The sequence below is a fragment of the Priapulus caudatus genome, unplaced genomic scaffold (genome assembly GCF_000485595.1).
Source record: "Priapulus caudatus unplaced genomic scaffold, Priapulus_caudatus-5.0.1 Scaffold197, whole genome shotgun sequence".
Lineage (NCBI taxonomy): Eukaryota > Metazoa > Priapulida > Priapulimorpha > Priapulimorphida > Priapulidae > Priapulus > Priapulus caudatus.
The window spans coordinates 385,602-400,805 of NW_014577258.1; the positions used below are offsets into that span (position 1 = coordinate 385,602).

Genomic DNA, 15,204 nt, shown 5'->3' on the forward strand with positions numbered 1-15,204 from the left:
ACGACGGCCGCGTACGTTCTCTCTCGGCACACACACACACACACACACACGCACACACACGCACGCACGCACGCACGGGCATGTTTATCATGCGCAGTATCCACAACAATTTACCTGTTACGACTAATAAACGGCGAGCTTCAATTACACAAATCGCCGAACTGTTTTGGCTTCGCGAAGCAGGACTTCGCAGACGAGACGCGGCGGTGGCATATGTTTCGCATCGCCGGCTGGAACGAGGCTGACGTACACCTCACGCACGCACGCGCACACATGGCACAGCACACACACATCACCAACACACACACAACACCACAGCCACGCACGCCACGCACCGGCACGCACACAAGCACACATCGCATGGTCATGCATACAAGCAACAGGCAGCGGACTCCTATGAATCGTAAACAGGAATTGTTGATATGGTTGGGGAGAGGCAGGAGGGATAACCTATATGGGGTATCCTATATATATATATATATATAACGCCGTACTTGCACTGTAATTACCACCACGCCCTGGCAGCTAGGGGGTGTTGCTACACCCGTAAATCTGATACTGTGTTAAGCGATAGGCTACTACTAGTAACTACTGGCACGAGCGGCGGGGCTGCTGGCGTGTTGGCTCCCGAACTTGGGAGGATGTCCGATCAATCACAGTGAATCCCTGCATCCCTGTCCACCACGGCCCACCTGATGCTGCTGCTGCATCACAGCCCAACAGCTGCGGCCACCAGCGAGACCCCAACTGTTACGCCTAATGCCACCCCCATCACCCCTGTTTCGCCACCCTATTCGCTACCCTTGAGAGAATCGTCATCTGCTCTGCTCTGATCTCTAAGTCTCTCTCTCTCTATCTCTCTCGCGAACGGCTCTTTCACGCGCCCTCGATCTTTCATCGCTTCTATCTCCCTCGGCGAATCTCGCTTCTCACGCTCTTTCTCTCACATCGCGTTCTAATCTCTCGCAATTTCTCTGTGTGTGATCTGTCTCTCTGTTTCTTTCTATCATCTCTTATCCTTCTCTCTCTCTTCTTCTATCCTATCTCTCATCTCGTTCCTATCCTCTCTCTCTCTCCTTCTATATCCTTCTCTCTCTCTCACTCCTCTCTCTCTCTCGTCTATTCTCCTTATCAATGTCTCTTCCTCTATCTGTATAATGTCTTCCGCAGTGTCGATCAAACTGTAATTACGCTGTCTAAGAGACACGAAGACTTACTTTACGCAGGCATAGCACATTGCGATAATGAATGCGCCGCGCACAGTCATAATGCCGGCTGCGCGATAAATGTGTCACTCTTGAAAATAAACGTGTTTACGTTTGCTACACAAAATCAACAAAAAATAGGAATTACTATGCTCAATGCAAGAAGTGCGGCAGAAATTGTATTTAACGTGCATTAAGCTGTACATGTCAACGCCTCAGCGAAAAAATTACGATGTACTCGTTGTCATTGACACATGTCATGTAATAAACTCGTATATTCTGTGCTATATCGGCTTTGCTAATTTTTCTGCTGCAACTGTCTCCTCGATCTCTTGTCCCCTGCCTGCTGTAATTTGGCGAGCGTGTCCTGATCTATCTGGTCTAGCGGGCCTTGTCTGTGTGTCGGTCTGTCTGACTGCCCTGTGCTCTCCAGTCTCTCTTCTCTCTCACATCTCCTCTCCTCTCTCGTCTCACATCTCTCTCTCTCTCTCGGCGAATCTCCTGATCTCTTCTCTCTCTATCCAGTTCATGCTCTCTCTCTTCTATTACGCCATGTGTTTTCTTCTCATCTCGCTTCAACTATTCTCACCTCTTTTGTTATGCCATTCCATCCATAGATCCTATCGATCGGCTCCCATCTACGCGCACACAGCGCAATCAATCCATCGTCCGCCAAATCCAGCCATTCATTCTCAATGTCATCTACACATCCATCTAATCTACCCGCATACTGCTGCCTTCCTTCTTCCATAATTGCTAATAAACTACTACGGTTCTCAAGAGAGAGAGAGAGAGAGAATAGAAGAGAGATACGAGATATATACACACATATATCTAACTGTGTATACACCAAATGGTTATTTTATGGTTGTGTCTAATGACCAAACTCAAATATACGTTTATTGAAAGCTAAGCGTGACACAGCAATATAGTCACACCTACAGGCCAGACTCTGTTAATTACCACTGACGTAACAACCCTGATAACAGCAACACTACCCACCGTTCGTCATTACATTTTCACGTGAGAAAATTTACAGCGGGACAGACCATGGATATCGAATAAGAGCTTATGTTTCACATCTATGGACAGACAAGATTCAAGATTCAACACAAGACAGACCGAGTTCTTCTACATTAACAAATTTCTTAATGAGGCACATGTAATAGTTCCTACATAAGTACAATTATCCCACATTTAAGCGCGAGTGAGCGCGTGTGTGTGCCGACAACAGAACGTAAACGGTACTCGCCGATGATAACATGTATCATTATCGCGCTGAACAAATACGGGGAATTAATGCTATGCCGCCGACTTTGCCAAATCAGAAGCAACAAGTTGCAAATTTATGTTCCGCCTCATGCCTGCTTCCCGCAGACAAACTCTACGCCACCGCCAACTTCTGCACGCCGCCGCGTTCAGGAGCATTCTAACGTTTTTCCCTGCAAGTGTCGGCGTGGCAGCCATGGCAGGGCGTTCATCAGTTCACCGAGTGATTCGATCGCTATTGGAGCACAAAGAGCAGGCAGCTCCACATATCGGCAGCCAGACATCGATCCAAATCAAATCGTCTCGATTATTCGTCGATATAGACACGGATCCTGCTCGTTTTAACGTCTCTTCAAGGAATCTAAATACGGGACAGTATTCTACAGTCATCTGACTTGAGGATCGTGCACGATTAGTAAAAAAATCGCTTACCTGTAACTGTTGCAGGTCGAAGGTTTTCCAGTATTGATACATCGACTGTATCCCTGCAGCCATCGCTCCGTCAATCTTCAACGCACTGTTGTGGTCACGTGATTTTACATGCTAGGATCGCCTGAGTGTCAGAGCCAAATGCGTTTCAGCAGCTCGTTCTTCCGTATAGTTTTCGTTTTAATGCTATGAAATATTTAGCATAATTTATTATAATTATTTTTATATGCTTTATCATTCAGATAGCGCAATACTTAAAAATAACAATAACGACGGGACGAGACTCTCTGCGTGAACGAGAGCGTAAAATGGCGGCACCCAGAGAAAATGGAAATTGGCGCAGTTTCCTAAGACATCACAAACTCTTCAAACAGATAACTAAATCAGCGACGAAAACGCCCGACAGACCTGAGTGTAGTAATATACTAGCCGTGAATGATGGAATACTTTTCGCGTGGAACGCAGAAAATCAGTGTTTATCGAGTACGAACTTGGCAGCCCTTAATTCAGCAGCTGCCGGTCTGGACCAGTCACGAGCGAGTTCATGCGATCAGACCGGGGATTGGTTGTCGACGGGCTGCGGAAAATCATCAGTTCAGGTTAACAACTGTTACTATAGATTTTCAACATTTTTAGTTATACGAGCAGGGAAGAACTGTGTGGTTGTATGTCACATCCCTGATCAATTTTAAATTATCTCGGGGGGCGCAGCAATATCATGATGTGCCGACACTTTCCTATGATTGCATTAGCTCGTGAATGATTACTTCTCTCTCTAGCTAATGAGATTATATCGGTCACGAGCATAATGCCGAAGCTTTTGCTGATGAATGCTAAAAGTAAAAGCGAATGCTGTCATTATTTCTCGCGCCGGTCTAATTTACGTTTGTTTTGCAGCACTTGCTCTGCACCAACATACCTGTATGCGAAGTCGAAGAAATTGCATTCAGTAGGATGGGCCACCTGGTAGCACTTGTAGGTACTACGGGAATATTTGTCCTTGAGCTGCCGAGGAGGTGGGGAAAGTTTGGCGAGTTTGAAGGAGGAAAGGAGAAAATAATTTGCAGGTAAATGTCGCTATGGATGCAGATTCATGATTAAGCCCAATACTGGCAATAGGTACATTTGCCAAGTTATACCGAAAATAATCTTTAAAATGAGTGGACGTAGCATACAGAATACTATTCGACAAATATATTCTGCCCACGCCATGTTGGCCTGATTTAATTAAGCTTGTAATGTGAGATCGTCACCAGGTGAAAAAATAGCGCTCTTTATGTTTTAGTCATGCAAATTACTAAATTACATAATCTGGCTGACCACATGTAATTGCAGTTAATCAGACGTTTTTCAGTGAATTGAAATTTTGCTGATGCTATCTTGTCGTGCAACATGCTTGATTGTGAATGCAATTTCTATCTGACAGCTTTCTGTTCTTCAGAGAAGAGTGTGTGATCTATGTGTAGAGACATGCATTCGTGCATAATGTTATCTTACTGCTGACATCGTCATAAATTGTAGTGGCTGAATTTATTCTGAGTTTAATTTACTTGAAGGAGGCTTGCAGCTGTGGTTTAATTATGAAGAAATAATTGAATGTATCTCTGTTTGCCCATGCCAGTCCGAAACTGGCTCTACCGCTAGAAGTTAAGTTGATCAGTGTTCCAGTCGACTGACAGACTGATGGCTTTAGACAATCAATTCCTGGTTGAATCTGAAACCTCAACACTGCCATACTGTTAATTTCACATCTTCTACTTCTAGTGTCATATTGGTTAGAAAGTGCTCAGTTTTTATCGAGATGCGCTTACTGGTGTTTTTGTCCACCCGAGTAATCTGTTAAACCCCTTGTTAAAATCTATAAATATCACATTTTCTTAGAACAGCACTCTATTAACACGTATGCTGGGCTTTCTTTCTTGTCTTTTTGAATTCTTCTCTAACTAATTACACTCCAGGTGTTATTTCAAACTGAAAGAGAACAGCTTGTTTTACAGTTACTAGTAGTACGGTAGGTACATCTTGGGAAGCCAAGTGACTGCAGTAACTGCAAAAAGATATATATTGATTATGTAATTCTATCTGAAACACATCTATGTCCATTGGTATAACATAACAAATATCTCCGCACTGCTGCAGTAACCAAAGTGATATTAATGTAAGTATAAGAGCATTCATCATTCAGAGTACAGATCCTTCCGGTGAAACTTTTGTATGATTGAGTTGTGTATGGAAGTCAAGCTGGTTGTGCATGTGCTGCTTTAAAACAACTGTATGTACATTGTACAGTCAAACCTGTATATCAGGGGGTCAATCAAGGGAGACACTGGGAGTTTCCTTTATAGACTGATATCTGTTCCATAGAGGTGAGGTGGTTACACGTTATAACTCCCATGCAATGAAAAATTCCCCCAAAGTGTTCCTTATATACAGGTGTCCATTCCAAGCGCTGTCACTGTGTAAATGCCACTGAAGGAACCTTCCCTAAAGTGGCCCTTATAGACTGGTGTCCTTTCTACAGAGGTGTCCACTAACGCTGGTTTCGATGTGCCTCTGTGCGTTCACAGGACGATTCCCATCGCCGAGCGATTCCTCATGTCGAACGGCAAGTTGCACGTGCTGCAGGTCAGCTGGCACCCGGGCAGCGACACCGACACATGCCTCACCGTGCTCACCTCCGACAACACACTAAGGTATACACTGAACGCTCGCTGGTCACGCACGCACGCACGCACACAAGCACACACGCATGGTCATGCATGCAGCACAGGCAGCGGACTCCTATGAATCGTAAACAGGAATTGTTGATATTGGTGGGGAGAGCAGGAGGGAGTACCTATATCGGGGGTATCCTATATATATATATACGCCGTACTTGCACTGTATTACCACCACCCCTGGCAGCTAGGGGGTGGTGCTACGCCGTAAATTGATACTGTGTTAGCGATAGGCTACTACTAGTAACTACTGGCACGCGGCGGGCTGCTGGCGGTTGCTCGAACTTGGGAGGATGTCCGATCAATCACAGTGAATCCCTCATCCCTCCCACCACGCACTGATGCTGCTGCTGATCACAGCCCAACAGCTGCGGCCACCAGCCGAGAACCCCACTGTTACCCTATCCACTCCCCACCCCCTGTTTCCCACCTATTCCTACCCTCGTCATCTCTCTCTCTGTCTCTGTCTCTCTCTCTCTCTCTCTCTCTCACGCTCTTTCCCGCCCTCTCTTTATCCTTCTATCTTCCCCTCGCAATCTCCTCTCACGCTCTTTCTCTCACTCGCTCTATCTCTCCCATTCTCTGTGTGTGTCTGTCTCTCTGTTTCTTTTCTCTCTCTTCTTATCCTTCTCTCTCTCTCTCTTCTTATCCTACTCTCTCTCTCTCTCTTCCTATCCTTCTCTCTCTCTCTTCTTATCCTTCTCTCTCTCTCACTCTCTCTCTCTCTCACTCTCTCTCTCTATCTCTTTCTCCTTATCATTCTCTCCCTCTATCTGTATCTGTCTTCCCAGTGTCGATCAAACTGTAATTACCTCTTAAGAGAAACGAGACTTAATTTACCCAGGCATAATTGCCAATGATCGCGAAGCATATGAGCTGCGCGAAAATGTGTCACTTTGAAAAGTAAACGTGTTTACGTTTGCTACACAAATCAACAAAAATAGAATTACATGCTCAATGCAGAAGTGCGGCAGAAATGTTTAACGTGCTTAAGGCTGTACAGTGTCAACACCTCAGACATTACCGATGTACTTTGTCATTGACACGTCATGAGTAAACTCGTTATTCTGTGCTATATCGCTTCTATTTTTCTCTCCTCTCTCGATCTCTGTCCCTGCCTCTGTATTTGGCGAGCTGTCTGTCTATCTGTCTACGGGCCTGTCTGTGTGTCGGTGTCTGACTGCCTGTCTCTCTTCATAGACATTATCGTGTACTCATCTGTGATATGCGTTATGTTGCCGGTTTAGTGTAGATAGATATCGAGTGATGTGGAGCTTGGGTGAGGAGCGAGATATGACTTGCTGGGAATATTATTATGGATCTTGGCATTTAGAATTTTGTCATAGTAACTTATTCATCGAGGCATAGACAGTGTGTGCAGTTGAAAATAGATCATGGTAATATAAATAGATGAAAAACTAATCTATGTAGAATAATAAATGTTGGTCATAGTCAGACACTCAGCCACGAGGTATAGATGCTGAACTCGCGTGTCTGTGTTTCAGATGCTGCAGACCAGGTGGTGGAATGGCCTGTCTATCTCCTGTATGGCAATGGAGATGTGTTCAGTCTGCCCACAAGCTTGACTGCAAGTGACAGGTAAGGATCTCTGCTGCTTGCCTCTCCTTCTGTATGGCTAGTCCCTTGTTCGACCTGTCTCCCCTTCTGCATGGCTAGTCCTTGGCTCTGCCTGCCGCCCTTGCTGCATTGCTAGTTCCTGGTTGTGCCTGCCCCCCCCCCCCTGTTGTAGGATCTTAGGGCTGACCCTAGTAATTACCCTGACCCAATTTACATCAGATCTGCCCACACTAGACGTAACCCTGACCGAAAACCACACATCTATGACCACGTATACATAATAAAACACCTCTAAGCATAAACCGCTCGTGTTACACACAGATGGCCTAGTGTGACATTGTGAGTTCAATAATTTGAACACTTTCTGTGCCATGCGAGTTGCACTATCTACGACAGCTTGCTGGCATTTACATCCGTAGCCTTGTACCTTGTATGGTGTGCGGGTCAGCCTCAACGCGTAGGTATGTGCTAACACGTCTCGTGTTCGCGTTGCAGCGGTCAGCAGATGAAGGGTCCACTCACGATGAAGCCCGCCGCGGAAGACAACTACGGCGTGGATGCTTGCAGCATCCTCTGCCTCGCATCCTCTCCTCCCGTGCTCGCCATAGCAACATGTGCCGGCAGGCTGTATCACTGCGTTGTGCTGGACAGTGAGTCTGATGACGACCCAGAAACGCTTGTAAGATATCGACATTATTCAGATAAGGTTTCATGTAGCTGGGATATGATTTCCTGTTATTCACATGAGGTCTCGTGTAACCCAGATAAAGTCTTGTGTAATTCAGGTGAGGTTTTGGGTAACCCATGTGAGATCTTGGGTAATTAAATTCAGGCAAGAGCTCAGGTAACCCAAATAAAATCGTATGTAATCCAGGTGAGACGGATACCTTGGTCGATCATCTGGTGTTTACTCTCCGGCGATAAAATCAAACCTTCAAAATTGTTTTATTGCATAATTAATATGTCTTTTTTTTTGCATCTTTATCCTCTGCCATCCTCGTCATCTTGATCTCGTTACCTAGTCAACGAGGTCTGCGTACAGCGATGACGAGCAGCAGGAGGTCTCGGAAGCTGCACTCTACGTCTACGAGAGCGTCGAGCTCGAGCTGTCGTTGACGACGGTTTCCATAGCAACAGCGGATACGGTGGCGGACGACTTCACCTGCCCCATCATGCTGTATCGTGGTAGGCGTCTGATGTGGAAGAAGAGGGTGTGGTGGGACACGCGAGACTGTTGCTCTCTGTTTCCCTGAGTGCATGCTTGTATCCGTGCATGCGTGTGCCTCTGCATTGAAATTTAATGATCAGTGCTCCCTTAGTCTCGTGATATTATTTATAGACGTATCTATCGTTACACGTCTCTCGCTTTTTGTTGCCTGATAGGATCGGTATTATGTTATATGGATGCAAGACGACCGCAACATAACCCAGCATCTGTTTCTCGCTGTTCGCAGCTGCCATGACTGCCTAGTAATGCTGCGTGCAATTCGACCGCATTTTTATTCGCTGAAAGCTAAGCTAGCCGATGGAAAGCTCTTTCAGTGAAATGGAAAGTGGACACGTGAATCCGTAATTACAGTAGATCATGTGTTTACTTGCAGACCCAGGCACAGCTAGTAGATACTTCTGTGTGCACTCGGCAGGTGTGCACTGTGTCGTCATGCCATGGGTGGAGACACTAGCCAGTGTGCTTGACAAAGGTAATATGAGCGAAGCACATGCACTGCACCCGTATTTCCTATATACGCTGTTGAATTGAAGAAAGCACATATTTTCATTGCCATTGCAGTAATAGTAGCCATAATGAAAATTCGAGGGAAGAGTAAAAGAAGAAAAAGAAAATGAAGAAATTTAAAACGATAAAGGAATAATAGTAATAACAATTTTCGAGTGACATGAAACGACTTTTCCAGCACGTTGGCATTTTAGTGCAGCGTGGATTTTTTTACATTCATAGGTGGCAGCACTTCACAGGACCAAGAATGTTATGTAGAGCACCTTATTTGCACCAAGCCCCTACCTAACAGGTATGTAATTCTCTCGAATATCAATGTTTCAGGCAGTGCATCGCTTGCTTTTCTATAGGTTTCTGTATCAGTACCACTAATTCACATGTACATTTTCCAGACAGATGGGACTAGTGACAGTATTAGAGGATCTAGTGAGAGTAGTAGTGTATTAAAGTTAAACCGAAAGTAACCGTTTCGATACTTACCGTTACTCCTTGCATAACACCGAATGTAAGGCTAACATGTCATCACTGACATGAACACTCTCACAACATTCTTTCCACCAATAGGTGCACCGATTTGCCTTTCAAATTGGACTGTTTACATATGTTAACATACCTAGTGAGTAACTTTTGCTCTCGTGAGACCAGAGTGCTGTCTCTCCACAGTAACACTAGGTTAATTACCTGTGTATACATTTTGAGATAGGTACCAGTCTATAAATATTTGCATCACGTAACTACGTGCGCTCGTTTTGTGGTACCATTTGAATATTCCATTGTCCAGTTATCGCGAATCTGGAGATAGCGGGTGAACGTTTGCCATTCATTTATTGTGTTATAGCCTATAACAGCAGGAACTCTTAATAATTTTTATACTGAAGTAATCAGTAATATGTATGCTGGCAGCTCTGGAGTCTAAAATTTTCTTCATTTATTAACTTCTCGATTTACTTGTGAGATGATCATTTTAATAGTAAAAGAATATTATGCTTCTACATTGTTGTGGCATAAGTGAAGGTTTGCGGTCGACTGACGCTGCCGATTGTTGTTTTTCTGCAGCCCAGTGAGTCCTGTGCGTGGCATCACCGTGGTAACGGATCCAGTGCTGGGCTTCACACTGCTCTGCCTGCTTGCTTCGTACGAGTGTGTCGCTCTACCACTTCGGTATGTCACACTTGTGTGCGTGTGTGTGCGTGTGTGCGTGCGTGCGTGCGTGTGTGTGTGGTGCCTGCGTGCCTGCGTGCGTGTGTGTCTGTGTGTGCATGTCCATACATTTCCTGTCTGGGTACGAGTCTGAAGTTCGGAATTTAGAACACTAGATAACTATACTTCTATATTATTGTTTAGGTAGTATTCCTACGTCCTCTCCGATTTTCCACCATGCTTGGGCTGACTCTGATGCCAGAATCTGACATTCATTTCTGTGTGCTGTAGATCAGCTGCCCACATCGTCACGGCGACCCCGCTGTTGTCATCGACGACCAGTGAGTTGCCTCCATCGCCGCTGCGACATCTCCATGGCCACGGCTTCGACGGACACATACGCAGACTCCTGCAGCGTTCCACCTCCACACCCATGCTCAGGTGAGAATCATCTTGTTTTACTACCGGGCTCTGTAAACGTCACCACCCGTCTAACCGGCACGTTGCTACGCTCCGGTATGCTAATGCTGCCGTAGGCTAGCGTATTAGCATTTTGTCTCCTTTCCTGTTAATTACCCTCGTTAGAAGGTAGGTTTACAGTCAATAAAAGAGAGGCAGATGAACTTGTTTGTTTGTTTGTTTGTTGTTTGTAGTTGGTTGTTGAGAGGCAGATGCACTTGTTGGATGGCGGTTTGTAGTTAGGAGGCAGATGAACTTGTGTCTACTACACAGGGTGTTAGCCAGGGGAAAAAATCAGAGAGTCTCACCATCTGAGCGAAGCAAGGATGCTGCGGGAGCGAAGCACCCTAGGGGGGAGGGCCTTACCTTAAAATGGAGGAAATTTAGTCTGAAATGCCAAAAAACAGGAATCTGATATGATTTTATATTCTTATAAGCACTGTTGTCAGTTATACAAGGTGTGTAATATATATAATTGGGCCGCCCTCATGTCGTCTCTATCAAATTTCATCCGTCTTATCCAAGAATAGGCCGTCCAAAAGACGGGTGGACGGGTCTCTGGCTAACATACTGCTACTACACACGTCTGTTGGTCTTTCGACACTCCTGTATATCTTCGACTAGTGCCATACTTTGAAGACTGACGTGTTATAAGATGTAGCATTTGCTGTGTGCAGGGGCGCCGCGTCCGACCTCTCCCCGGCAGACTGCTATCGGCTGCTGAGTCGGACGACGCAGGTGTTCAGGGAGGAATACCTGCTCAAACACCAGCAAGTCATGGATGAGATTGATAGAAGGTGAGCGAGAGAGAGAGAGAAATGGAGATGGCGATAGAGATAGAGATAGGTAGGGCGAGAGCACGAGAGAGAGAGAGAGAGAGAGAGAGAGAGCGAGTAAGAAATGGAGACAGCGATGGAGATAGAGAGAGAGGGGGGGGGGAAGAGAGAGATATAGTAAAATATGGGAGATAGAAGAGATATAGAGAGATAGAAACAGAGAGATATATTTGGCAAAAGTAAATTTTCAAATGTCATTGCCAATCATTTCTACTTGACATTGACGGACATGTTGTTCTTGTGGTGTTACATATTATGGTAATAATAGTTTTGCTACTACTACCACTGCTACGTATGTAATAATAATAATAATAATAATGTGTCAGGGTGCGATCACTGGTGGAACAGAAGCAGCAGCAGCTGGCAGACCTGCAGGCAGTGGATGATAGCAAGGTAGCACTGCAATGCAACGCCGAGGCACTCGCGGAGAAATACGATGACATCAACTACAGCATGAGTGAGATTGTCACCAGGTGAGAGCATCGAAGCGTGTCACCGTTACCACGGTTACGGCCGTCACGGTGACAGCTTCTAATGGAAACCAAATCGCAATTGCAACTCGCACAGCGAGTCTGCTTCATCTGGTTACACCAGCGCCATCTAGTTTAAGACTGTGATGAGTCTCTGTGACACCATTGTAGGAAGATGCTACTGCTGCTGCAGAACCGAAAGAGTGAGGTATATTCCTTGTTACCTCCGCCAGGGGCTTGGCGGGGGTTATGTTTTCACCGGCGTGTGTTTGAGTGTTGGTTTGTGTGTTTGTGGGTTTGTTAACATGCACGTTTCAGTTCACTTCCGCTAGGTGCGCTGGCTGTAGACTTACAAACACGCAACCACAGGCTAAGGGGCAACCACAGTCCTCCCCCACCTGCACGCTCGCACTAATCCGGATCCAATTAATTATTTAATTAATGAATTAATGAATAAATTTTTCCACTTAATTAATTAATTAATAAAAAATTTCACATTGAGAGAATTCAGCTGCCTTGGCGGAGGTCTGTGCTCTCCGAGTGCTCTAGTTAATCATTGCATTGCAAGTGATGCCGTTACCATCCTATGGTACCACCATGTAGCTTACAAGGCAATCTGATATAATTACCTGTGGCTCTTGGTGACCTTGGTGCTATGTGTGTAAGCCAGTACATTAATTGGTGTGGCTGTTGTCTTAAGCCCCCCCCCCTCACTCTGCGGCGAGGGACATTTTTACGCTGTGAAGGTATTTTGTGGGGCTATACTGCAGCAGGTCGGGTTACCAGTGTGTTCATGAGCCAGTCTGTTTAATGGTGCTGTGCACGCAGCTTCCAAGGCAAAGCAGGTGTTGTTGGCACTGTAGATAACTGTGTTTACCTTCCAGGCAAAGCATGTGTTGAGGGCAGTGTAGTTAACAGTGTAGATTACCCTCCACGGCAAAACGTGTTGGTGGCATTGTAGACAAGTGCTTGTGTTACTTTCCAGGGCGGAGCAGGTGTTGAGGGCATTGCAGTCACGCATGCCGGTGCTCTCCGATGCAGAAAGGGCGATGGCCAAGGAGCTGGGAGAGATAAAGCAGAAGCTGAGTGTGTTCAAGACAAGTCTTAATCAGGTAATGCCTCCTGTCGAGACGAGAGGTAGTGTGACAGGTGTGGGGGCGCTTGTGCTGTTAAATCCCGTCGTAAAAAATCTGTTTACGATATACTAGTACTGAGGGTGCGAAATCAACAGGAGTCCGGAGTCAAATACTCCCCGATTTACTGTCGGACTCCCTGATTTGACATATGCAGGAGTCCGTGCGACTCCCTGAAAATTCTGCGATACTGACTAGTTTGTTACGGAGCACGGCCTCGCGGAATTACCGTATTTTTTCAGCTAATGTCCCAAGAAAATTTGGCAGACGTGCAACTGCATGAATCTTAAAAATAAGCACATGCGTTATTGTTAATATCTTTCATTTTGAACATCAGACTGCGGACTCCCCCTTTTTGAGGGTAGGGAGTCCAGTCCGTTGGACTCCCGTGTTCAAAAGTTAATTTCTACCCCTGCTAGTACACGTTCTCATGTGGTCCTGTAGGAAAAACCTGGTTAATTACTGCAACGTGTGAGGTCAACGAAACTGTTCATTGGTTGTCATTCGAATACAGGTGGAGAAGAAAGCCGAGTACCACAGAAATCAAACGAGAAGGATCAGCAGACGAGATGGAGAACAGATACTCACCAAAAATCAGAAGGAGCAGATAGGCGGTATCCTACAGAACGAGTAAGAATCTCTGGGGTTTGCTTCTCTATCTCATCAAATAGATAAATGTTGTTTAGCTGTATGAATAGATGAGTAATGGGTGATACTCCATTCGGAGTGTTCCTAACTTTAATGTCATAATAAGATAGATATATATATATATATGGTCATGGGCATATATTAGTTTGTGGTTTAATGTCATTTAGGTTAGGGTTAGGGTTAGGATTGTCAATCAGTAATCATTCATCATTAATCATTAACGATATCAAAGTTGTGAACACTCCTAATGGAGCGTTGGCCTTCATTTAATGAACACCTTAATTAAATTCGGCTGTAATGATCAATAGATGGCAGCACTAATTAGTAATTATATTTTTCAGGAGTACAGAGATCAGCAATTTGGTGTTACAAGTAGACATGATGAAACAAACCATGAATCTTTGATACCGAGTGAAGAGCAATGCAAACATTGGACATAACCCTGTCAGCTAACTCTACAAAGAAGGCCCTTATATTGTAATATGCAAATGTAGTTCCAATAGACCAAACTATGCTCAATTGTTGTAATACTGTCGTCATACAAACGTGAAATAAATTGGGGTGGATCAATAATATAAGGAAAGTGTGAAAGATAAGCACCAGTGTTAACGATGGTGACCGTATCACTTATAGTTGCAGGTTATAAGTGCAGAGAGGGTTCCACTCTTGCAAGTCTGTTTTTTCTGTCAATACCTGACATGGGTCCAAGTTCTTCATGTTCGCACCAAGAAACCTTTATCAGATATTTCACTCAGCATTTTGAGAGGTGTGCACACATGTATATATTAGAATCACCTGTAAATGGCACATTTTGAAATTAAAAAAATCATTGTTGTAAAAGAAGTGTTGTAACTGTACTAATGCTATGTATTACTTTGGAAACTTGCTCACCATCTCCTGTACTTGATCACGTGTACAAGCACTGCATTTTTTAAAGCAAATGATGTAGAATAATGAATTTGTACAAGAAGGCTTCACTACAAAACCCCTCATTTCATGTTTATTACAATTTAATTTAATTTAATTACATATATTCAGGAACGTGTTTTATCTCTTCAAAGAAATGCGTCAAAGTCCCTTACGGATTATATTTACAGCCGGTATGACGATGGCGACGTCTCTAAGGAAGAAAAACTGGCCTTGCCTCTCTTTTTCTCTCCAACCACTCATTAGATGTCCCGGACATCATGCTAATGCCACTGCTTCCTTCACTATCATCATGTCCCAGGCTGCTTCCTTCACTATCATGTCCCAGGCTGCTTCATGTTAGTGCTACTGCTTCCTTCACTACCATGTCCCAGGCTGCTTCATGTTAGTGCTACTGCTTCCTTCACTATCATGTGTCATGCTGCTTCATGCTAGTGCTACTGCTTCCTTCACTATCATCATGTCCCAGGCTGCTTCATACTAGTGCTACTGCTTCCTTCACTATCATGTCCCAGGCTGCTTCATGTTAGTGCCACTGCTTCCTTCACTGTCATCATGTCCCAGGCTGCTTCATACTAGTGCCACTGCTTCCTTCACTGTCATCATGTCCCAGGCTGCTTCATACTAGTGCCACTGCTTCCTTCACTCTCATCATGTG

At 44.9% G+C, this 15,204-nt stretch overlaps 1 protein-coding gene across 1 annotated transcript; it reads left to right on the top strand.

Moving 5' to 3' along the window:
- Window positions 1–2,712: 2,712 nt before the first annotated feature.
- LOC106807126 (nuclear pore complex protein Nup88-like) lies at window positions 2,713–14,462 on the top strand. Its single transcript, XM_014809388.1, has 16 exons — window positions 2,713–3,502; window positions 3,801–3,970; window positions 5,471–5,596; window positions 6,615–6,648; window positions 7,098–7,219; window positions 7,694–7,877; window positions 8,221–8,383; window positions 8,800–8,898; window positions 9,156–9,225; window positions 9,990–10,094; window positions 10,365–10,514; window positions 11,210–11,329; window positions 11,695–11,841; window positions 12,824–12,950; window positions 13,486–13,601; window positions 13,961–14,462. The coding sequence occupies exons 1-16, from the start codon at window positions 3,212–3,214 to the stop codon at window positions 14,022–14,024; spliced, it is 2,088 nt and encodes a 695-aa protein (XP_014664874.1). The 5' UTR covers window positions 2,713–3,211; the 3' UTR covers window positions 14,025–14,462.
- The last annotated feature ends 742 nt before the right edge of the window (window positions 14,463–15,204 follow it).